Raw genomic sequence first — 26,087 nt, forward strand, 5'->3', positions numbered from 1 at the left:
CCCCACTGAGCGATGTAAATCTTTATGAACCGCGACGACGACGACAACTAGATTTAAACATGTTGAACACACATCTACCACGGTTGCGCGGTGTAGGATCGAAGAGCAAACACGGCTCTGCTCCGCCCGCCACGGCGACGGCCTATGCGATGCGTGATTCGATTCTCTCCAGCAACGGCCACCGCGACACGGCTCGCCACAACAACCACGACGTCGACATCAGTCGCAATTAAGTCATCAGTGGAATTAGCAGCCTCAGTTGAACTTCCTTGACTTGTTCGCCCCGGTTGGTTTGATTTAGGAACTAACAGAAGTAATTTTCCGGTTTTCGGTACGTCTGTCGGTAAATTCTCGGTTCGTCGCCAGAATGTCTCACCGTGAGATGGAATTCGAAGAGTTACTCTTCTACGTGGTGGAGCTCAAGGACAAATTGAACGCCAAGCTCGATGCCCAAACGGCCAAAATCAATAACCAGGGCACGATCATCAATCAGCAGGGTCAAATAGTGGACGAACTTTGCTGGCAACTGCGAGAGCTCAGTGAAAAAATGCGAGAACTACGGGTGGAAAACCGTCGCCTGCAGGATCGGTTGGGTCGAATATGTCCGGAATGCGCGGGATGCCACTGTGGAACCTATACCAATCACATCGCCGACAAGTACAACGAGATGGTGGTTGACGATGGCAAACGAACGAAATCGCAAAGTGATGACAAAAGTGTGAAATCAGTTGACCAAGGTCACCCACTTCAGCCGGAGCTACGCCGGCAAACGTTCACCAAGATCGATGGATATACACAAGTGGATAAGAAACGGGAAGGTACCACTAAAAAGAAGTGGCTCTTCGGAGCCTCGGACAAAAAAGAGTCACTCCCCCAGGTCACATCATCCCCCGTGTCCGTGGCCAGCAGCAAGACAACTTGGTACATAGACGACGAAAGCATTTACGAACCGATCGAACTATCCGCCAAGCCGACAACCCGCGCCACTCTGGAGAAAATCAGCGCCGAGGTTTCGTCGAGTGCTCCCAAAGCGGCACCTCGGCGACTCTACACGGCCCCAGCGATGGACAACCTGGCCCAGTATTTCGGCGATGACGCCAGCTTGGGTGACGATATTCAGCTGGAAGAAATCGAAGAGGAGCAGGACGAGGTGCCATATGCCGATGTTATGCTGCGGCCCAGCAATGTGAAGCAGTTTGGACCGGAATCGCAGCGAGGCAGCAGCAAGGTGGCGTGCAGTCGCATCGCGGTAAGTTGCGATCGCTATATGGCGGGATGAGTCATCGTGGGCGAAATTGGTTTCGCTCGGTTGACGTGACGCGCGGGGAATGAGCCCCGTTTGTCGGAAATCGAAAGTTTGTTGCGAATTTGGGTGTGGGAGATAAGGATAAGCGTGATGTGCGATAGTAGTGGCGAATCGATAAGAATTTCGAGTGTTTGCGAATCACTGAGGTGGATAACAATGTATATCGTTGTCTGCATGGTTGGTCATGTTTATTTTAACATTCAAGAAATTTGTCTAGCTTGTCTTGATAAAGAGACTATGAATTCATTAACAATCGGCTGTCAAAATACCACTGCAGTCGATTATTGCCCTATTTTCCAATTTAGATTTTGACACAGAGAAAAGGGTGATTTGGAGAATTGTGTCCATGTAAAATATCGTTTAGAAGAGCAATGAAAAGCTCAATAAATTATTATTTAAATTTAGTTTATCTACACCTAATTCCCGTAAAGCTGGGTAGTGTTTTACGGTGTAGGATTTACCAAATCAAGCTTTATCCATTTTTCGAGCTAGAGAAAAAAGTTGTGGTTATACAGGGACTTATCATATTTATTCCTCTATACCAATATCAGTTTCTGAAGAATAAACAAATTAACTTTACCCTGTAGATGGTTGAAAGACTCAAATTCCTCGTGTTTGAGGCTAATTCGAAATAAATTTCAACCGTACTTGCTTGTCAAATTCAATCAAATTTTATTGAACATCGAGTGTTTATTCGTATGCAGCGTAAACAACTTTTTCAACTACATATTAGTTTTAAAAGAAACCTCGGAGCCATTGTCCTAGACTGGACTGACTGCTGGAAAAAGATCGAGTTAGGGGATTAAATACTAAGTTTTCATGAACTGATAAGCAATGGTAGTTCAAGGAACACGCACGGTAATTCTTGTTACTCAACAATTTTTCTAAATTTAAATTGTTTTGTAGATAGGGCTGAAGCCCGGATTTGGTGTTCTACTGGTGATATTCTAAAAGCTAGGGATTCAAGGATATGGCTAGTGCTCCAATGCATGGTCAAATACAGTATTACTGTTTCAATTTTTTAATAAAAGGAGTAAGTTATAAGGGGCGCGCATTTATGTAATTCAAATCGCATTTCAGTTTTTTTGCTTAAGGTATATTTCAAACAAACTTTGCGATTAATGTTATTTGCACAATTTCATACCTTATCCGTGCTACGAAGGAAAATGCAACAGCTTCTACTCCTAGTGAAAGCGCGCAACACAGCCACCAAAATTAATTCTTTTCACTAAATTTCACCACACTTTTTTCAAAAAAAATTTAATGATTAGAAGTAACATCTATGGCTGAAGTTCACAATTTCTAAAAACAAGAGCTCCCAAAAGACGTAAAAATGAACTTTTTTTTCGAAATTTCATGGATATTAGATAATGTCCATTTTATCGTGGCCATTTAATCAATTTAAGGCTCCCCCAGACCTAAGCGATTTCATCGCCGCGACGGCGACAACTAGTCGCCGTGATTCTATCGCTGGGTCGTTGCAGGCAATGTTCCATTCATCCTTCCATACAAAAGACGACAGAATCGCAGTCGCCAAGCGATAGAATCGCGTCGCGACTGTCGCGTCGCGTGTGTTTGGGGGATCCTTTAGACGAAAATTAAAGCATGCTAAAAGCTTCTCATGAAGCGGAGAGATTCAGCTGTCATGTAAATTGATCGTCTCAGTGCTTTGTGAAAATGTTAAAAAATCGCATTGTAATATAGGTGTCCGAAATTTAACGTGGACGGTATGTTAGAATACAGTTCTATCACTTAAGATGAAGATCCTTAAAACTGGTCATTTTCACCACTGAAAATGGACAGGCTTGTAAGAAATTGTCAGTGAATACCATTCCTATATGCATAATAATATAATAATGAATTTATTCCCTGCGAGACAAATATGCGTAGAAATTCAACAATGGGACAAACAGACTTGATGTTGTTTTCACAAATTTTCCGAGCTTGAAATATCCAAAAACAAACATGGGACAATTATGCGTAGAAGGGCAGAATACAGCAAACCCATTTCTATGTGGCCTAAATGGGATTGAAATTAATTTTTGTATGTATTGGAACTGAAAAAAACTTGTTGAATATTTTAGATATTTGGTAACAATATAGATTATATGCATGAGGTCACTGATAGCTCCTTCAGTTATCCAATAATTTTCTGAAATATAAGGCTCAAGTTCAAAACTTATAGCCAAAGATCTGTATTAATATGCCCGATTCAATACACACACAATATTTTGTTTACACGGTTGGAATTCATTGTAGATAGTGGAATCTATAGATGAGCGAAGATAAATCCAAGCAGCTCCAAAATGTCCTTTCAAGAGGCACGGAAGCCTCCTTCCAAAAGGCTCGAAAGCCTCCTTCCAAAAAGCTCGAAAGCCTCCTTCCAAGAGGCTCGGAAGCTTCCTTCTAGGAGGTCTTGTCAGCCTCCTCCCAAGAGGCTCGGAAGCCTCCTTCCGAGAGGCTTGAAAGCATCCTTCCGAGAGACTTGGAAGCCTCTTTCCAAGGGGTCTCGGAAGCCTCTTTCTAAGAGACTCGTAAGCTTCCTTCCAACAGGCTCCGAAGCGTCCTCCCAAGAGGCTCGGAAGCGCCCTTCCAAAAGACTCGTAAGCCTCCTTCCAAGAGGCTCGGAAGCGTTCTCCCAAAAGGCTCAGAAGAATCCTTCCAAGAGGTTCGGAACGTCCTTCCAAGAGGCTCGGAAGCGTCCTTCCAAGAGACCCGAAAGCGTCCTTCCAGGAGATTCGAGAGCCTCCTTCCAAGAGGATTGAAAGCCTCCTTCCAAGAGACTCGAAAGCCTCCTTCTAAGAAGCTTCTAAGAGTCCTTCCAAGAGGCTCGGAAGCCTCCTTCCAAAAAGCTCGGAAGCCTCCTTCCAAAAAGCTCGAAAGCCTCCTTCCAAGAGGCTCGGAAGCCTCATTTCGAAAGGTATCGGAAGCCTCCTTCCAAGATGCTTGGAAGCTTCCTCTCACGAGGCCCTAAAGCCCCAATTCAAGAGGCTCAGAAGTCTTCTTTCAAGAAGCTCCGAAGCCTACATTTAAGACGCCCGAAACCTCCTTTCACGAGGCCCAGAAGCCTTTATTCTAGAGACTCGGAAGCCTCCATTCAAGTGGCTCGGAAGCCTTCTTTCAAGAGACTGGCGAAGTCTCCTTTCAAGAGGCTCCGAAGTGTGCTTCTAAGAGGCACGGAAGCCTCCATTCAAGAGGCTCGAAAGTTTTCTTTTAAGAGGCTCCGAAGTGTCTTCCAAGAGGCTCCGAAGTGTCCTTTCAAAAGGCTCCGAAGATTCCTTCCAAGAGGTTCGAAAGCCTTTATCCAAGAGGCTCGAAAGTTTTCTTTCAAGAGGTTCCGAAGCATCTTTTCAAGAGCCTCGGAAGCCTCCTTTCACGATGAGGCTTGGAAGCCTCCATTTAAGAGGTTCGGAAGCATCCTTCCAAGAGGCTCCTTCCAAGAGGCTGCGCACAAGGCTTGCAACCTCCTGGCAAGATGGAATGAAGCCTTTTTCCAAGAGGGTCAGAGGTCTCCTTCCTCCATTCGAGAGGCTCGAAAGTTTTCCAAGCCTCCATCCAAGAGGCTGGGAAGCCTCCTTCCAAGAGGCTCGGAAGCCTCCTACCAAGAGGCTCGGAAGCCTTCTTTCAAGAGGCTGCGCACAAGGCTTGCAACCTCCTGGCAAGATGGAATGAAGCCTCTTTCCAAGAGGGTCAGAGGTCTCCTTCCTCCTTCCATTTTAAATAGGGTCGAAATTCAATTTTCTACAACGGAGTCCCGCTCACACATATGCAATCAGCCTATAAATTAGCCAGGATTTGTTTTACTTTTCGCGACGAAATTGCATGAGTCCCGCATTTTTGGATGCACATGGGAATAGAATCAACGGACAAGATTCCTGAGGTGTGAGGCTACTTTGGGCGTCATTTAAATCAATTTCAATCTAAAATGACTGTGAATTCATTAGGTTTGACATTTATTCAAATGCGTCAACCATATTCATAATAAAGGAAATAATTAAAGTTACATTTTATTAATGTTCTTTCCTTGTTGAGATTTTTGTTATTCTTATCCGCAGATTTTCCCTCACTTATATTCATGGAAAAGGGTTTTAGCACGGGAAATCAATAAACTCAGCCTATGGCTCTTTTCGCATTTGTCTTTTGACATTTAAAAAAATATGTTTTTCTATCTTTCTAATGCCCAGACCAGCTTTATACAGGGTACTTTGACTTTTTTTTGTCATTTTCAATTATTCAGAATTGGAAAAGTTTTTGATGTTGGCCAGTAATCAAATACTTAATGCATGTTTAAGAGTGGATTGAAATAAAATGTCAAAAGTTCACATATTGAAAAATGCGTAATTTTTGTTCTTCGAAAAGTGAAATATTTGTAGTCTAGTATTTTTCCACAACTAACTTAATACAATAGAATGTTTCGCTTCATTCACTCTAAAATATTTCTGTAACTTTTTACACGGAAAATGAAAATTAAGCCCCAATTTCCACTACTCTGAATTTTGTCGCTTGGTTTTTTGACATGTCCTGTTTTGCAAGTGCGTTTGTCCCATTTTTTCACCGAAATGATCTGATCACTTTTTTTTTCAATTCAATTCAATTTATTTCTTTACTTTTAGCAATACATGGGTAAAGTTACTATCTAAAGTTGAGTTATGGACTACCGTTCAGCAACTCAGTAATTCGAGAAGTACTATGTATACTAGTGTTTGGTTCAAACTGAAACATTTAGCAACTGATGGAAAAAGTTTGGAAGAAAAAAACCTTCGAATGTGCAATATAGGTTAGGGATAGTGAGCATGAGCATGAGCATGAGCATGATTGACCGCCCACGGTTGCTACTCCGTTATTGCCAGATCAGCTGTAATTACACAGAGAACCAACAGATGACGTTTGGGACTAACATCATCTTCAATGTGTAAGAACTGGTGACCCAAAAATAAGCAATACCAGCGCCGGCCGTGTCCGAATGCAGGTCAATTAGGGAATAGGTAGGAAATTGTTGACGTGATACTCGCTTTGATAGAAGCCGACGAGTCATCTGCACTTCCACGAGAAATCACTGGGATGTTGGATATATGAGGTAGGGAGTGTGGCAGGGTTTGTTTTGGTAAACGGTATGCCGTGTATAACGTGTAGTTTGATCGATGAAAACAATACTATTTTTATTTATTTATTTTTAAGGCTGCACAAAGCAGAACAAAATTTCGGTGATCGGCTGATCGTTCTGCTTACCGCACAAAGCAGAATAAAACTTTGATGGCCGGCCGATCGTTCTGCTTATTGAAGAAAACATGTCTGGACGCGATTTTAACTTTTACTTTCAAATTAATTTACACACATGCACGAGGCAGAACAAATTTTTTGACGTAGGACTACGTCTGTGTTTTCTATATTGGGGTACACTTTACGATTGCGAAAATCTGGGACCGTCACGAAAATATGATAGACTTTAAACTTTAATATCTAAGCCGTTTCTCGATGGATTTTCAATTTTTTGGACCATTCGATCAAGGATGAGTCAACGCTTCTTTGTATTTATTTGAAAATACTGATTTTGAACTATTTATTATCGATAATTGATAAAAAGTTTAGAAATAGGTAAACTAACCAATCACGTACATGCATCACTAGCACAGACATCAAAAATCAATCACTTGCGGGTTTGGATCTAATCCTCAGTTTGAACAAGATTTTACGCATAGCAGACGCAGAGAACACAGCATCACGGAGACGCTAATAACATTTTCAAAGAAAATCCATCGCATTGGTGGTGGTGCTCGATGTGTTGCTGCAGATCATTCAACCTCAACGAACCAGAATTTCATATGAAGAAAAGGTTGACCATAAAATAGCACTGTGACAATCCCGCACCGCCAGTGCCGATGCTGAAAATTGATTATAAATTGTGGTGTCAGTTAGTTGGAAAGAAACATTGGGAAAAGAAAATTGGTTCTTCTCAGGAACAACATTTTACGAAAAGGAAGAGTTAATTGCGAAAATGGACTGTTTCGGTGGCATCGGGTTTGGCGTGGTAGCTTGGTTGCTGTTAGTGATCCCATCCATTAAAATTTTCTACATCATCTCCCTCCGACGCGCTATCAAATTCGCTATTTACGATTGAGTTTTGAACTTTGAAGAAAGTTTATTTCGGATCAACTTTCTTTTGTATAAAATCCATGAAGACGCCACCTTTGTGAAAACTATCTACATACAGCAACTACCCATTAGTGAACGTCGCTTGGACAGACAGATGTCAAGAGATAATGTTTGGTAATATGAAGAAACTTCGTCTTGAGTCAAATTTCTGTTGTCATTCCTCGCATCAATACGCATCTTAGATAAACGTGGAAACCCGATCGAAATGGCTCGCGCGCGCGGTTTAATTTATTAAATACAAGAAAGCTGCTGTTCAGCGCGTGCGAGCCAATTGGATCGAGATTCCACAGAAGGCGGTTCGACATTCGATGCAGCGAAGCGGACACAGCGGCACGAAGTGGGTGGCAGTGTGGCAATGCTGCAAAATTATTTCAACCTTTTGGTCGGACAGTTGCAACGCAAGGTGTCGACAAGCGATTGGATGCAGTTAGTTATTGTACAGAAGGCGCATTGGGAAAGAAAATTGGTTCTTCTCAGGACCAACATTTTACGAAAAGGAAGAGTTAATTGCGAAAATGGACTGTTTCGGTGGCATTGGGTTTGGCGTGGTAGCTTGGTTGCTGTTAGTGATCCCATTCATTAAAATTCACTACATCATCTACCTCCGACGCGCAATCAAATTCGCTATTTACGATTGATCTCATAACCAAATTCAGAATCTTGCGAGAAGATTTAATAGGATTCATAGAATTTGTCATTCTCCGAACGGTCCGTTGTCTGGAATCCCGATCAAAATGGCTCGCGCGCCGAAAAGCAGCTTTCTCATATCTAATGAAGAAATTCCATTATCTCCGCCCCTTCATTATTCGTTATGAGTGCACATTATATTTACACCATATCAGCTCACAAAGGGGCGGGGCTTACGGGTTTAGCTTATTAGATACAAAAAAACTGCTGTTCGACGCGCGCGAGCCATTTTGATCGAAATTGCACATAACGCGGTTCGACATTCGATGCAGCGAAGCGGACACAGCAGCACGAAGTGGGTGGCAGTGTGGCAATGCTGCAAATTTACACGATTGGATTGGATGCAGTAAGTTATTGGAATGGGAATTGGGAAAAGAAAATTGGTTCTTCTCAGGGCCAACATTTTACGAAAAGAAAGAGTTAATTGCGAAAATGGACTGTTTCAGTGGCATCGGGTTTGGCGTGGTAGCTTGGTCGCTGTTAGTGATCCCATCCATTAAAATTCACTACATCATATCCCTCCGACGCGCAATCAAATTCGCTATTTACGATTGAGTTTTGAACTTTGAAGAAAGTTTATTTCGGATAGTCGGATCATTTTTCTTTTGTATAAAATCAATAAAGACGCCACCTTTGTGAAAACTATCCACATACAGCAACTACCAATTAGTGAACGTCGCTTGGACAGACAGATGCCAAGAGATTATGTTTGGTAATATGAAGAAACTTCGTCTTGAGTCAAATTTCTGTTGTCATTCCTCGCAACAATACGCATCTTAGATAAACAACATCTCATAACCAAATTCAGAATCTTGCGAGAAAGTTTCATTGGATTCTTAGAATTCATTATTCTCCAAACGGTCCGTTGTCTGTGGAAACCCGATCGAAATGGATCGCGCGCCGAAAAGCAGCTTTCTTATATCTAATGAAGTAATTCCATTAGCCCCGCCCTTCATTAATCGTTATGAGTGCACATTATATTTACTCCATATCAGCTCACAAAGGGCGGGGCTTACAGGCTTAATTTATTAAATACAAGAAAGCTGCTGTTCGGCGCGCGCGAGCCATTTTGATCTGGATTCCACAGAAGGCGGTTCAACATTCGATGCAGCGGAGCGGACACAGCAGCACGAAGTGGGTGGCAGTGTGGCAATGCTGCAAAATTATTTCAACCTTTTGGTCGGACAGTTGCAACGCAAGGTGTCGACGAGCGGTTGGATGCAGTTGGTTATTGGACAGAAGGCGCATGTGGAAAGAAAATTGGTTCTTCTCAGGACCAACATTTTATGGAAAGAAAGAGTTAATTGCGAAAATGGACTGTTTCGGTGGCATCGGGTTTGGCGTAGTACCTTGGTTGCTGTTAGTGATTCAATCCATTCAAATTGACTGCATCATCTCCCTCCGACGCGCTATGAAATCCGCTATTAACGATTGAGTTTTGCTCTTTGAAGAAAGTTTATTTCGGATAGTTGGGTCCTTCTAATGTATAAAATGATGGCATTTGTATAAAATCAATGAAGACGCCACCTCAGTGGAAACTTTACACAGCAACGTGAACGTCGCTCGGACAGACAGATGCCAAGAGATAATGTTTTGTAATATGAAGAAACTTCGTCTTGAGTCAAATTTCTGTTGTCATTTCTCGCAACAATACGCATCTAAGATAAACTATATTTCATAACCAAATTCAGAATCGAGAGTATTTCATAGGATTCTTAGAATTTGTCATTCTTCGATCGGTCCGTTGTCTGCGGAATCTCGATCGAAATAGCTCGCGCGCGCCGAAAAGCAGCTTTCTTATATCTAATGAAGTAATTCCATTAGCCCCGCCCCTTCATTAATCGTTAAGAGTGCACATTTTATTTACACCCATATCAGATCACAAAGGGGAGGGGCTAACGGGCTTAATTTATTAAATACAAGAAAGCTGCTGTTCGGCGCGCGCGAGCCATTTTGATCGGGATTCCACAGAGAGCGGTTCGACATTCGATGCAGCGGAGCGGACACAGCAGCACGAAGGAGTGGGTGGCAATGCTGAAAATTTATTTCAACTTTTGGAGGCTTAGCGAAAAATCATCAAGTAGCGGTGTGTCGTGACGCAAGGTCTCGACAAGTGATTAGATGCAGTTAGTTATTGGACAGAAGGCGCATTGGAAAAGAAAATTGGTTATTCTCAGGACCAACATTTTATGGAAAGAGTTAATTGCGAAAATGGACTGTTTCGGTGGCATCGGGTTTGGCGTGGTAGCTTGGTTGCTGTTAGTGATTCCATCCATTCAAATTTACTGCATCATCTCCCTCCGACGCGATATCAAATTCGCTATTTACGATTGAGTTTTGTACTTTAAAGAAAGTTTATTTCGGATAGTCGGATCAACATTCTTTTGTATAAAATCAATGAAGACGCCACCTCTGTGGAAACTATCTACAGCAACCACCCATCGGTGAACGTCGCTCGGACAGACAGATGCCAAAAGATAATGTTTGGTAATATGAAGAAATTTCGTCTTGAGTCAAATTTCTGTTGTTACTCTTCGCAACAATACGCATCTTAGATAACTAACAGCTCATAACCAAATTCAGAATCTTGCGAGAAAATTTCATAATATTCTTAGAATTTGTCATTCTCCGAGCGGAGCGGACACAGCAGCACGTAGGCGGTCGACGGTCGGACATTTTCACCGCAAGGTGATGTCAAGCGTTTAGATGCAGTTAGTTATTGGAAAGACGCATTGGGAAAAGAAAATTGGTTCTTCTCAGGACCAGCATTTTATGGGACGAAAGAGTTAATTGCGAAAATGGATTGTTTCGGCGCCATCGGGTTTAGCGTGGTAGCTTGGTTGCTGTTAGTGATTCCACCTGTTCAAATTAATTGCATCATCTCCCTCCGCCGCGCTATCAAATTTGCTAGTTACGATTGAGTTTTGCACTTTAAAGAAAGTTCATATCGGATTGTGGGATCAACCTTCTTTTGTAAGCATAAAGACCTTTTTGGAGGACACCATCCTCAAAAATGGCCGAAATAAAGGAGAAATAATCAGAATCAGAAGTGGCGTGAAACCAAACGCAAATAGATTTATATGCAACGTTTGGTTTTCGCCCGCGATGTAAGCGCTCGTTACAAAGTAAGGATTGTGATGTCCCCGACTGAAAGCCAGTCGAGTGGCTTCAGCGGCCAATAAGTCATGTTAATTCCACGGTTAGAGACTTCCATCCAACTGGGAACAACTATTCGACCTCTTGATTCAGTTGGCCTCCGAGCAGTTTGCTTAATGTTAATAAAACGACAAAAATTATTATGGCAAATACTATCAATTTCAAATAGCTACGTAGTCCTACGTCACCTTTGCGTACAACCCGATTGGGCTGCACCTTTGAGTTTTTTCGATTATCGGCCGATCGTTCTGCTTACCGACGCAAACACGTCTGGACGCAATCTCTGATCGTTCTGCGTCCAATACGAAACACGAACAAATCTGCACTGTACTGATTGTTTCACTTTCCATTTACTCGCCCACATAGCAAAATCAGACATTTTGATAAGCACGCGACCGTATTGCGACCAACACAAAATACAAACAAACTTTCACTTTTTACTATTTATCAACTTATATTTATTCCACGGATAATCCACGGATCCCGCGACGAAGAAAAAATCTCACAAACCGACGCGTACTTCAACACGATCTATCAAACACATATTTAGTATCACTACGAAGAGGGAGTGGGGGGGGAGTGTATACCAAAAGTCCACGTAGACCTTTCTTTTGGATAACAATTTATGCAGCAGCTTTATGGGAAGTTCACCTGTTTGATTTTAAAGGTTTTTTTTGGGTGAACTACGGCCTGAAACTATCATGGATTTTGGAAATTGGAAAATGGAAATTCTTCTATGTTGAGCAGGAAAATTCTCCAAAGTGTTCTATAAAATCCTTCATTTTTTTTTTTCATTTCCGCTCGGACTTTACGGCAAATTCTATTAGAATATCTTTTGATTTTCGGCAGGAACTTCTATAGAAACGACAGGTGATTCTTGAGAATTTTCACGGGAAATTATGTCGTACTTCAACGGAAAATTCTTTGAAATTAACAAAGGAAGCATTTTGGAATATCAAAGAAAAAGTCATTTGAATTTTCAAAAGACATTCTTTAAAACTTGTAAGGGGAATTCTCCGAAATCTCCGCGAGAAACCCTCCAGAATTTCAGCTGGAGATTCCATAGGAAGTCCCTTTTCTTAATTTCGGTAATTCTTAGAAATTTTCGCGAAGAATTATTTAGACATATAAGCGATATTTTTCGGAATGTCGATGAAAAATTATTAGAAAATTTTAGGGCAATTTATACGGGAGTTCTAATTCAAATTCTTTGGAATTATTGATGGAAAATCTTTGCCATTGCTATAGAAATGGTTGAAAATTTCCAAGATAAATTATTTGAATTTTTCAGCAAAAACTCTTAGAGTTCCCACAAATAAAATATTTGCAATTTTTGTAAGAAAGCCAAAATTTCAACTGAAAATTCTTCATAATTTCCATAATTTCCACCAAAAACTATTCGGAAAATTCTTTGGAATGTCCAGGAAATTGCTCCAAATTTGAGACAGAAATTTAAAAAATATCGTAGAAAACCATTCTAAAATTCCACGGGAAATATTTAAAACTGTTCGTTTAAACTTAAAATTACCTCGAAGCGTTTCCCGATGAAAACAAGTCCTATTCGCTCTGTGAGCGTGCAAGAGAAAGATGATTAAACGTCAGCAAGCCTTATTCAATTGAATAAAGCATGTGAACATGCTGAAACAAAAACATTGAAGATTGAATCAACAATATTCCCGTTGTTTGATGCACCAATCGCAATAGTTGTTTCAATCTTGCATGATTCTTCTGTGTGTACTGAAATGGATTTGAATAGCTGAATTGCTTAAAACATGGTTGAACTCCATATTTTTGAAATCGCATATGATATTTTTCAAAATTTAAAAAAGTCTACGTAGACTTCAAGGGGGTAGGGGAGGGGTTTCGGGAAAGTCGACCAAAGGCTATTAAGGGGGACGGGGGGTTTGAAAATGTGAAATTTCGGTCTACGTGGTTTGTGGACAGCCGCAACCTAGTCCTCAAGAAGCTATCCGACAAGGTTATTTTTCTACTGGCCAACATATTCAATCGTTGTCTTGAACTTAACTACTTTCCTGGTTGCTTAACTACTTCCCTGGTTGGGGAAGATAGTCTTTATCCTCGAGCCTGCCAAGGATCCAACCTCTCCAAGAAGCTACAGACCCATCAGTATACTGTCCTCGCTGAGTAAATTATTTTAAGGTTTCATTTACAAACTAGACAGGTTTAACAATCCGCTGTGTTTGACGAAAATTATTAAAAATTATCTCCTAGGAGATCACTTTCCGATAGTTACTCAATACCTGCAGGGGTTCCGCAAGGTAGCCTGCTTGGGCCCATCCTATATAGCATTTTCACGTCTGACCTTACTCTATCTGGCGAGTGCGTTCTTGCACTCTTTGCGGATGATACATGCATTGCGATGAAGGAAAGGAAGCCCAGAGAACTTACAAATAAACTTCAAAGAAGCATGGAGGTTCTTAGGAAAGATCCATAAAGTACGTCACGCAAAATTTGGCTATTTTCAACCCCCTCCCCTTCGTCACACTTTTGTATTAAACCTCTAAAATTTTTGTATGAGTCGTAACGCTGTTCGAATCCCCCTCCCCTAGGAGGATGACGTACTTTGTGGATGGCCCTTATTAGATATATGACCGACTGAAAAATCAAAATCAACTCAGCAAAAACGCAAACTATAATGATTTTACATAGGCAATCCTAGCAATTGTATGATCACTGTAGAAAATAATGCCATCAACTGGTCGTCCGAAGTCACTCTGCTAGGAGTTATACTCGATGCTTAATTACTTTTCAAGTCTCACACAGAAAAAAATCAAGAACAAATGTATGCTTCTTTTGAAATGTCTCTCTCCACTGATAAATAGGAGATCAAAACCATCTAAACTATCAAAGCATAAATCAAAATAATATATAGAAAGGAATGCACTGTAATAAAGTTTAATAAAAAAGCTTCTTTTCCGATGAGTTTTGAATTATAGCAAAGTTTTGATTTGAATATTTATACTGAAACGGGCTCACCAGATTTGTACGATGATCCGTCACTCAGCTGAACCACAAAACTTGCATCCGTTTCTTCCAAGTCATCTAGAGGGCAATATAACCAAGGCTATCCATGTTTTTGACTTTGACAATCGCCATAATTGGATTTGCGTAACCGAACTTCCACAGTTACAATCTAACGCACGGAATTAGATGTTGGGAAAAATTTCACTACCACTGCAATGCACTGCTTGTTAGTATTTTTTTCAACACTCGTGAATCCGAATCTAGGTGGCATAGCGCTAAACACACATTTAAATAGAGATATTTTCATTTTTTCATAATTAAAAAAACTGACAGAAGGAAAGTTGTGCGTAAAAAAAAAAAAAAAAAAACCTGTTGGTGTCCAAGTGGGAGTGTCGATTGATAAGAGGATACAGCATTCTTATGAGCTTGTTGCACTTACTCAGGGAGTTTTTGATATGGGTGGCAAATGTTAGTTTGCGGTTCAGATTTAGTCCCAGGTATCTCACATCATCCGACCATGCAATTGGTCGATCCCATACGGTGATCTCATTCCGTGGAAGATTTAGTAGGCTTCGTTTACGCGTGAAGAAAATTGCTTGCGATTTATCAGCATTTGTCTTGATTTTCCACTTCTTCTGGAATCTTTCCAGAGCATTTTGAGCAGTTTGTAGTTTGGAGACTATAATGGCTGGGTCATCATCCGATGCAACAAATCCAGTATCATCCGCGAAGAGAAATATATCAGCGGTGAAAATGTTGTACAACGTGGGGCTTAAAACAGCGCCTTGGGGCACACCGAATGGTATATCCCACTGATTTGATGGGTGCCCATTCACAGATACCTGGTAGCTACGATGCAGCAAAAAGGAGCGGATGATTTTCAGGACATAGAGAGGGAAGTTTCCAAGTCGCATTTTGTGTAGGATTGCTTCCTGCCACACCGAGTCGTATGCCTTTTCAACATCCAATAGCACCATACCGGAAGATTTCTTCAACGCGAAGTTGCTCCGTATTTCCTTCACAAGACGGACCAGTTGATGGTTGGTGGAATGCCCTTTTTTGAAGCCAAACTGTTCATCAGGAATGATACGTGTTGTCTCCAGATGCTGCTCGATTCGTTTTAGAATAATTCGTTCAAGAAGTTTACTGAATGACGGCAACAGGCTTATTGGTCTATAGTTGGACGCGTTTGAAGAGTCCTTATTTGGTTTCGGGATGGCGATTACTATTGCGTGTTTCCACGCACTCGGAAAATACCCAAGTCTTATACAAGCAGAAAATATTTTAGCGAGGAAGATATGAGCTTTTCGAGGTAGCTTCTTGATCACACAGTTACGAATTTTGTCTTGACCAGGGGACTTTTTGGATTTTAGCCTACGGATGAGCTGAGCAACTTCTTTAGGGCGAATCAGCCATGGATGTGCGTCGCACAGCTGTTTCTGGTCGATGTATGAGATGGACTCGTTCATTGCAGTGGTGGTTTCTGGATCGTCTGCCATCTGATTGGAGTGTGCTTGTGCAAAGGTTGCGGCTAGTAACTGCGATTTCTCTGTCGGTGAAGCGATAATATTGTCCGCTTGTCGGAGTGGCGGAGTGCGCAGCGTTTCCTTAAACTTCGCAAAACTTGCCTTGTCGCAATCCTCTCGAATCCTTCGGTTCAATGCTGTCACTATATCCCGATAGATAGGGTCCCTCCTCCTGTACCACTGACGTCGACGTTTGTTACGCAGCGCGATCAGTCGTCGTGTGTTATCTGGAATCGTTGCAATTTGGTATGATCGTTGTCGGGATTCAGGAATGGCAATAGTTTCTGCTTCCCCTATTGTCGTAACTAGTAGATCAATAGACGCATCAATCTCGGCTTGGTTGTTCAAGTTTACAAGAGCTGGGCTTAGTAAGTCCAGCTTAGAGTTGATCTCTCGCCTGAAAAAAGGCCAATCTGCATGAGCATAATTTCTACTTTTAGGTATAATCTGCTCGATTGGAGCTGATAGACTGACATCAAACATCACTGGCAGGCGGTCGGATGACAGTTCGTTCAAGGTAATTGGTTTTGTCATGTCCAGTAGGTTGTTGGATATGGCCAAATCCAATGTCGATGGACGACCACGTCCAGCGGAGTGGAACGTGAAGGAGTCGGGGAAGTGGATGTAGAAACTACAACTATTTGCTTCCTGGAGCAGGATTGTGCCTGCCTTGTTGGCCTTCAAACAGTTCCAGTGACGATGGCGTGCATTCAGGTCGCCCACAAATGGTTCAATTCTTCTGGTGAGGGCGGAGATGTCCCGACGAAATTGTGTCCAGTTCGATTGTCGTCTTGGCCCAGGAAAATAGGCGGCTATTATATGCACGTCACCGTCCGGCGTGCTAATCGAGATACCCACATTTTCAATTACTTTTGTTGAAGTGCTAAGCTCGGTGAAATTAATACCCTTTCGGACCGCTATCAAAACTCCACCACCTCTTACGCCATCATTAGACATTCGATCAAACCGAACGCAAGAGAAATTCGGATGAAAAAATGCGTGTTTCTGCTGCAACCAAGTTTCGGTTACGATACCAATATCCACCTTGTGTCGCTCTAAGAAGTCGAAAAATTCGATTTTCTTGCCATGAACGGATCGTCCGTTCCAGTTAACGAGACGCAAGCAGTCTAAATTATACATTATAAACATACTTGGTCGTTAGCTCGAAAAGAGCTAAAATTTGTTGTTGCTTTGTTTGGCAGTTAGCAAGTCGGTCGAACATTTCTCTCGCTAGGGCGAGGAACTCGGACATCGAGAGCAAAACATTATTATTTTTTTTTTTTTTTTATTTGCTAATTTTATTTGCTAATTATCTAATACATGCATTCATCTCTTAGACTAGGTGTTCCGTGTTTTCTTAACACTATCATCCTTATTTGCTATGTTACTTTTTAGTTATTATTAATACATTTCAATTGCCTCTGGCAGTTAGGATATTTCCTCTGGTTGAATTAAACCATGTAGGAATTACAATGTTTTCTACTTAAATTAAACTTAACCTAATTTATACTAAGGGTACAAGGAGCTAATCGTTGCAATAGAAGATTGCAACGATTTTTGTCTAAAATTGGAAATTATTTTGTTGGACATTTGTTGCAATGTCTCAATATTAGAAATTCTATGAAGTTCATTGGTACTATACCACGGAGGCAACTTCAGAATCATTTTCAAAATTTTATTTTGAATCCTCTGAAGTGCCTTCTTTCTGGTATTGCAGCAACTAGTCCATATTGGCACAGCATACAACATGGCAGGTCTAAACATTTGTTTGTAAATCAAAAGTTTGTTCTTAAGACAAAGTTTTGATTTTCTGTTTATAAGTGGATATAGACACTTAATATATTTGTTACATTTGGCTTGAAGGCCTTCAATGTGATTTTTAAAAGTTAATTTTTGATCTAGCAGAAGTCCTAAATATTTAGCTTCGCTAGACCAATTAATTGGAACCCCATTCATAGTGACAATATGTCTGCTAGAAGGTTTCAAATAAGAAGCTCTCGGCTTATGTAGGAAAATTATAAGCTGAGTTTCGGGGAAATTTTCCATTTTTGCAAGTAAGTGGAGAAAATATCCAAACTTTTTTGCAATCTACTACAAATGACACATAGGCTTCGCCCTTTGGCTGAGAGACCTGTGTCATCTGCAAACAAAGATTTTTGACAACCTGATGGTAAATCAGGTAAGTCAGAAGTAAAAATGTTATACAATATGGGCCCCAGTATGCTGCCTTGGGGGACACCAGCCCTTACAGGTAATCTATCAGATTTAGTATTCTGATAGTTTACCTGCAGTGAGCGATCTGATAAATAATTTTGGATCAGTTTAATGATGTACAGAGGAAAATTAAAATTCATCAATTTTACAATCAAACCTTCATGCCAAACACTGTCAAATGCTTTCTCTATATCAAGAAGAGCAACTCCAGTCGAATATCCTTCAGATTTGTTGAGCCGAATTAAATTCGTTACTCTTAATAACTGATGGGTGGTTGAATGCCCATGGCGAAAACCAAATTGTTCATCAGCAAAAATAGAATTGTCATTAATATGAACCATCATTCTATTTAAAATAATCTTTTCAAACAGTTTGCTTATTGAAGAAAGCAAACTGATTGGGCGATAACTAGAAGCCTCAGCTGGATTTTTGTCCGGCTTCAAAATTGGAACAACTTTGGCGTTTTTCCATTTATCTGGGAAGTATGCCAATTGAAAACACTTGTTAAATAAATTAACCAAAAAGGATAAAGAGCTCTCAGGAAGTTTTTTGATAAGTATGTAGAAAATACCATCATCACCCGGGGCTTTCATATTTTTAAATTTTCTAGTAATAGATCTCACTTCATCCAAATTAGTTCCCAACGAAGGGTCAAAAACATTATCTTGGTTGAGAATGTCTTCGAAGCTCCGTGTAGCCTGATTCTCAATTGGACTAGTGAGACCTAGACTAAAATTATGGGCACTCTCGAACTGCTGAGCAAGTTTTTGAGCCTTTTCGCCATTTGGTCATAAAATTTTATTTCCCTCTTTAAGCGCTGGAATTGGCTTTTGAGGTTTTTAAGAATTTTGTTAATTTCCAAAAGGGTTTCGAACTGGGATCCAACTTCGAGACATTATTCTCAAAGTTGGTATTTCTCAGAATAGCGAAACGTTTTTAATTTCATTTTGCAAATCCCGCCAATAACTTTCAACGCGGGATCGCGAGTTCTTTGGTATTGCCTTCTTCTCACATTTTAAGACGGATCAGTAGCTGAAGATTGTCGTCAATAATAATAATAGGATTGAATTTAATTTCACATTTATGAATTGCAATGCCTCTGACTTCGACAATTAAATTTGTCAAAGATACGAGAGCATTATCAATATCACTTTTGGTATCGAGAGGAATATCAACTTCAAAATTTCTACCGATATACGTTTTATATAAATCCCAATCAGCTCTATGATAATTAAAAGTAGAGCTGATTGGATTATAAATGGCTTCTTGTGAGATTTCAAATGTCACAGGAAGGTGATCAGAGTCAAAGTCAGCATGAGTTACCAATTGGCCACAATGCACAATATGGCAATATGCACATTATGAACTGAAAGGAAGTTGAATAATTCATCTTCCTTACCCTTTAAAGAGCGGGCATTCCAATTTAGAACTTTCACACAATTATTTGGATCCATTGAAACGGAGTCCGATAACAATTTTTTGTGTGTACTTTATACCAACCTGAACAGCTTCAGGAATGGTATTTGCTTTGAACATTGCATCAATCATGTGATGCAATTGTTCAGTTAAAAAATCAAAATCGGAAGCAGTCATGCTACCTGAATCGGCAACATGACCGTTATTTTCCGTTGGGACATGGGTATAAACCTCATTTTGAGAAGAGAAATTTGGTCTACCAGCAGCGATGTTTGCATACGTAGGTACATTGGAAAAGAATTTACTGAAGTGCTTGCTACCCGGTGACGAGCGGCAAAATTTGTTTGTGAATTGTGGTGGGTATGAATTGCTCGACCGGTAACCGGTTTCGAAATTTGAGCGTTTGAAAAATTTCTACCCGTCGAATCTGGGATCCGATTGGAATTTCCCGTTATCAATTTTGCACGGGAATTCAAAACTTTTTTGCGTGAAGGGCATTCCCAGAAATTGGATTTATGATTGCCCCCACAATTTGCACATTTAAATTTATTGGAATCTTCTCTCACAGGACATGCGTCCTTGGCGTGAGAGGTTCCACCACAAATCATGCATTTAGCATCCATGTGACAATGTTTGGTTCCATGACCCCACTTTTGGCACTTACGGCACTGGGTGGGGTTTTGGAAATTTCCCCAGGCCAGCGGAAATGTTCCCATGTAACACGGACATGGGACATAATACAGGCCTTTTCCAAACTTTTCATATTATTTAGTTCACTTTTGTTAAAATGAACTAAATAAAATTCTTGAGAAATGCCCCTCTGGGAAGTACCGGAGTGGGATTTCTTTTTCATCTTAATTACTTGGACTGGTGAAAATCCAAGTAATTGAGAAATTTCAATTTTAATCTCATCCAGTGATTTGTCATCAGTGGGGAGACCTTTCAAGACGACTTTGAACAATCGCTCAGTTTTGTCGTCGTATGTGAAGAATTTATGGCGCTTCTCAGTTAAATACTGAAGAAGACGTTTGCGATCGTCAAAGGATCCCGGCAAAACGCGGCAGTCACCCTTCCTAGCAATCTGAAATGAAACCTTGATCCCCTGAAGGTTACTCCAAATCTCATTCCTAAAGCCAGAAAACTCGGCAACAGATACCACAATCGGCGGAATCCTTTGCTTTTTCGCATGAATCGAATCACCTGGGCTAGATTCGATTTGCTCAATATCATCATTAATCAAATCGAACTGATTGCTCAGTTCGATAGGAGAAAAATTATTTCCGACATTAGAGTTTGAAGGAATATCTGAATTCTCCAGCTTCCTTCTATTTTTTCCGCGCTTTGGCAGGACGGTCTTGAAACCTTGTTTCTTTGAAGGAAGTGGAGAATTCAAAGACTCCCCCTTCCTCTTGTTTTTATTAATACTCATTGCTGAGCGTGGAGACGTGACCTTCTAAGAGGTTTTTCCCAGAACGGTGTCCCTGCAGGATTACCACCGCTTGTCGGAATTTTACTTCCACAAACGGGTCCAACGTAAAACGAAGGCACGGGTCGCAAAGATCGTAACGGGATCAGTGGGTACAAATAGCTCTAAGAAGCACCGTTGAAATTAAAATAGCTTCGGGTAGTATTAAAACGTCCTTCCGCAAAGAGAGAAAGAACCGCACAGCACGAAAGCACGATGCGGTCTGAGCAAAACATTATTAATCGTCGTTTGACCTTGCAGTACCTGAGCGTAGGAGCAGAGCAGGAGGAGCCAAGTTGGGTGCAATATTCCTGCGCTCAGCACGCATTTGAGCCAGTTTTTCGACGTTGGGGCAGCCGCGATAGTTGGCAGTGTATTGGCCACTACAATTTGCACATTTGATTGATTTGCGAGTCTCGTTCCAATTCTGCTTTTTTGGCAGTTTACGTTCTGCCGAATTATGCTTCTCACCGAATTTGACACACAGTGGGCGAAGATTACAGTTTCTCATTCCGTGGCCGAATCGTTGACAGCGGTGGCACTGGACCGCATCTGTCGCTCGACGTTCAAAATATCGCCATTTCACGATCACGTTGAACAGAGCCCTCACCTTCCGCAACTCTGACAATTTCACTGCTCCTTTAGCGAAGTGGAGTATATACAGCGCACTTTCCTCAGATCCGATGAACTTGCGGGAAAACATTTTGACTTCCGTCGCTATTACGCCGTGGGCAAGTAGTTCCGTTTCCAACTCTGGAATATCGTAGACCGGTAGACCTGATAAGACGACTTTTACTGGCTGCTCTGCGGCCGGAGTGTAAGTGTGGAACTGGATGTTTGCTTCCTGGAATGCCTTTAGGGTGTTGTTGTAGGTCTCCTCTCCCGCGCAGAATAGTTGTACACCTGTCTTGGTAGACTTCATTTGGTAATCCGTTTGTGCAATGTTGATTTTCGCCATCAGCTCACGCACCTGCCTGGTTGATTGGTCTACAACCGATATTGGGGGACTTCGATTTTTTTTCACTTTTGGAAGTTCGGTTGTTGGGTAAGGCTGCGGAGTTAGCACCGGCATTTCATCCGTGATGTCATCTTGCTCTGCATTCTGAAGCAACTCGAATTGGTTACTCACTACAATATTAGTCCCTTGTTGCAGTCTGAGACGAGACCTGCAAAGACGCTGCTTCTTTTCTCTTGTTTTGACACTTGTTCTTCTTTTCATCACAGTTGACCATCGAGTTTCAACTGTTTACTTGACTGTTTCACCTAAGCCCCAGGTGGACCCTTTCTGAGCACAATAAAAGTGTATCTAATTCACGAAATAGTTAATTCATTTTCATAAGGATTTTATACCGGGAACAAAACACAGCTTTATTACTGATTATTAACAAGCTAAACGGAAGGTTTGGAATACTCGTTAAAGTAAAAAAGTCTTGGTAAAACAAAAATGATGTGGAATATTTTATTTGGGATACCAATACTTTCACTCAAAAAGCTGCTGGTTGCACCTGACAGTTCGTGACAGCAGTTGACTGGCAGCAGCTGAAGTTACATTTTTTCCTCTTTGCAGGTCTCGTCTCAGGTTGCAGTGTGCCGCTACTACTACCGTTGCTGGGGGGATTCACCGTGGCCGCGGGTGGCTGCTTGTTGTGTTGCTCGTCCATGTACGGGCTCTTCGGACGTGGAGGGTGAAGATGTTGATCGTTGAGGTTATGTCCTGGTTCTAGTCCGCGTTTGTGTTTCGTTTTGGACTGGCTGCGTGTCATATGGGCCATCTCGGAGGCCGCATTTGATCCGGTTGCACTCGTGGAGACTTCCAGCGAGCTCACGATGCCGATTCACGAATATTATTACGATAATAACGATAGAAATCACGATTAAAGTTGACCGCGACGTACTTGTTTGTTTACTTGGTAGTGTTTACAAACTTGTTCCTGATCAGGTCACTGACTACCCCTAAAGTGTTATTATGACCTCTCTTATGTATAATTTAATAACTCTCTTTTCATAATGCGCGAGAAAGGCACAACCAACGCTAGGTGGTTTAAGCTGTTTTTTTTAATTGTAATCTTTAGAAAAGACTTTAAAATTGACAAACCGGTCAGACATTGATAGTATAATTTTTCATAAGTTTAGGTGAAATCCAGAACGACACGTGGTTTCTTCTGAATGGAATGAAACAGAATCTGTTACGCTATCTGTAGAATTTTATATGACATTCTTGAAGTGCATTTACATTTTTCAAATCAAAATCTTGCACATAATGTACATATTCACATCCAAGTTTTCAGAACATACAATTATGTTTTACTAGGTAAATGTTGGGTGCAGGATGGCGACATGAAATAAACTAGTCAACCAGTAGTCAAGGAGCTCTCTGAATCTCAGATAATGAAATAACTTGATGGAAGTTCTTGCAACATGCCGGACGCCAAAACGCGAAATAAACCGGACTAGGCACACAAATTTTTCCTTTGAAACATAATTGAATCAGAAATACAAGAGACACAGCATCTGATTGCGGATTGATAATCCATTTTTTGCCTGTTGGCATGATTAACTTTTCATAAATAAAATTTTCAAATTTCCTTACAAATTATATATTCCGTTCACCATTATCTATGACTAAACTTCGCACCAATTTGTGTCATTTCCTTTCAGGACCTGGACCTTTCGTACCTTCCGGAAGAGCAGAGCATCTCTAGCGAAAACCTTGTCCGCTTCACCTTTAGCAGTCGGCCTGCAACCACCTTACCCACTACAACCAATGACGGCAGTTCTTCACCAAAGGACAATCGACGACACGCCATCCGTTCGTATATGTGATGTAACTATTCAGTATAGAGACCATGTTTTCCGCAGAGAACACTCAGTGCCACACCGCTAGCCAAACATATCATCTATTCGACTTTTAACCGAATTCTGCACCTGTCGAGGCACGGGCAAATCGTCCGCGTCAAAGTGGAACAGCCACCCGCGCGAAGGACCGCCCGGGCAGGATGGATGGCGGCGGACGGCAGATACATCGGGATTTATCGAGGTCAACAGCTTTTCATGTCGGTACATAGCATTTTGTAAGGATGCCTCCCGTCCGTCCGCGGAAATGGTTGAGAATGGAGAAGCGCGAACGAACAAATTGGAACGGAAAAAGTATGTCATAGTGAATGGAAGAGTGTCAGCGTTGCATAATGAAAGCGAACGGCGGATGGGGGATAATCCTGAACCGCTTTTGCGTAGCAAGTAAAACATAAGTAGATTAAGTTATATGTACAAGTAGATTCAACATCAGCAAGGACGAAAAACAAATGAACCGGCAGCAGCACCAAATGTATACTCATTAAATGAAGAATTTAACACCTCCAACTAAAATGAGATTCTGATTTACGCTTGATGACGACACCTTGCAAACACCTTGATCACAAAGTTCGCATCTCTCATCAGAATTTGAAAACAACAAGGCAGTAGATAATTAATATGCAAAGCGACGTGGCATTCAGTTTAGCGGAGTGTTGCTAAAAGTCCACCCCATAAATTGAGTGCATCAATAGGAAATGGGTAGAGGCCATAACCGACATTCTATGGAGGGCAGAACTGCCGTCCCAAGCATATCTGTCCCATGTCGATTTTTATCATTTTTGAGTTTTATGCACCAAACGTTCTAAACTAATGTATATTTTATTGTGAACAAATAAATACATATAGTTTGTTCGAAAACTTGGCGAAAAAATATCGGGTCATTTTGTCCCATTGTAGAATTTCCAAGCATAACTGTCCCATTGAAACAAATTTCATATAACATGTATTAAATTACTTCGAAGAGGCCAATTTTCATTATCAAATCATTCAGAGAAAGAATATGGGTTGTGGTATAGTTTCAATGGGTAAAATAATTAATCCACCTAACATCGTTGATGCCTTTCTTGTGCATTATGAAAATTGAAAATTAATAATTGAAGCATATTAAGATGATTTATATTAAAATTTGAGTGAGAATAGTCTCTCATTTTTATTCGCATTGTATGTATTCATTTAGACTTTTTCTTCTTTCCTTGTTGGCATTACCATTTTTGCATTCGTATAGGGTATATGGCTCAAACCTTAGCATATTATGCTGTGGTTGAGCATATTTATTGTTGTACATCAGCATACATTGGAGCTCTAACCAATATTATGCCATCAGGCGACTTGCCTACTTTTGGTTGTTGCACCAGGTAGTAAAAAACAACGATAATTGCCCACAATTTCTTATTTAAGCCACCAAAAGTGTCGAGCGAAATGGATACAATTTTGGCTAATTTTCCCAATATGGGCTCTATTGGTGGATGCTGTTTTCAGCCCTCTTGGGATAAGCGGCTGTTCATTTCGAACATACAGGAACATACGAAAGATAAAGATGGGCTGCTGTTTGGTTGGTTGCAATTTTACTTACGTTGAACAAAAGCAGTATGCAGACGAAAGCAGAAAATCAAAATACCTTCTCTCGTGGAGTGATGCTCCCGAGATTTTCCCAAAACGTAAACAATGCGTTAGATGGGAATGCCGTAAAAACGCACCAACGAAGAAATCCAATTGTAAACCTTATTTTTGGCCATTACTTACTTAATATTTTGCATAAACAGCTAGAACTCTGCCTCCTATCTGATATTATTACGTCCAGATACACAATTACAATAATTTGATGCTTATTTTCGATCCGGCATACATTGATGGTTTTAGTTTAGTAAGCGCGTCTAACACCACTCCTCTCTATGTCGATCAGCTGTTGTGAATCCTCTTAAACACACTCACGTGCTGCAACTTCCCGAGTAAAACAAAAACGCTTTTCCCATACCATATTTCAGATCAAATACTTTTTGCAAGCGAATTATCTGAATTATGATGAAATAATTAGACTAAAAACTATCCGCATGAAACGATCTTTAAAGCTCTTCGAATAGAATAAGTGATCCTGGCCCATTATATCATCGGATTATTATATGAGCAAATGTCAATATATTCGAGTTATTTTCGTCGGGTTATCGTTAGGAATGTTATGATGAGGCTAACACGATAATACTTTTATGCCTAATTGCACCAGAAAATTTCTTTGACCGTGAGTCCACCCAAGCCACCTAAGCATCATCGCTTTGTAGTCGTGCTTCTAATCGCATGGCTATAAGGTAGGCCCAATTAATTTACATAT

At 40.9% G+C, this 26,087-nt stretch overlaps 2 protein-coding genes across 2 annotated transcripts in view; one reads left to right on the forward strand and one right to left on the reverse strand.

Moving 5' to 3' along the window:
- Positions 1-26,087, reverse strand: part of LOC134207740 (protein retinal degeneration B) — a 264,455-nt gene that overhangs the window by 220,084 nt on the left and 18,284 nt on the right. The window lies entirely within an intron of this gene.
- LOC134215862 (uncharacterized) lies at positions 133-24,419 on the forward strand. Its single transcript, XM_062694962.1, has 2 exons — positions 133-1,249; positions 23,567-24,419. Exons 1-2 carry the CDS (start codon positions 368-370, stop codon positions 23,729-23,731), a joined length of 1,047 nt encoding a protein of 348 aa, XP_062550946.1. The 5' UTR covers positions 133-367; the 3' UTR covers positions 23,732-24,419.

The sequence above is a fragment of the Armigeres subalbatus genome, chromosome 1 (assembly GCF_024139115.2).
Source record: "Armigeres subalbatus isolate Guangzhou_Male chromosome 1, GZ_Asu_2, whole genome shotgun sequence".
Taxonomy (NCBI): Eukaryota; Metazoa; Arthropoda; class Insecta; order Diptera; family Culicidae; genus Armigeres; species Armigeres subalbatus.

Excerpts from the sequence above, each read along its gene's own strand:
- LOC134215862 (XM_062694962.1), top strand. The coding sequence starts at position 368 with ATGTCTCACCGTGAGATGGAATTCGAAGAGTTACTCTTCTACGTGGTG. Across the intron at positions 1,250-23,566 it reads TGGCGTGCAGTCGCATCGCG|GACCTGGACCTTTCGTACCT; the intron begins GTAAGTTGCGAT and ends ATTTCCTTTCAG.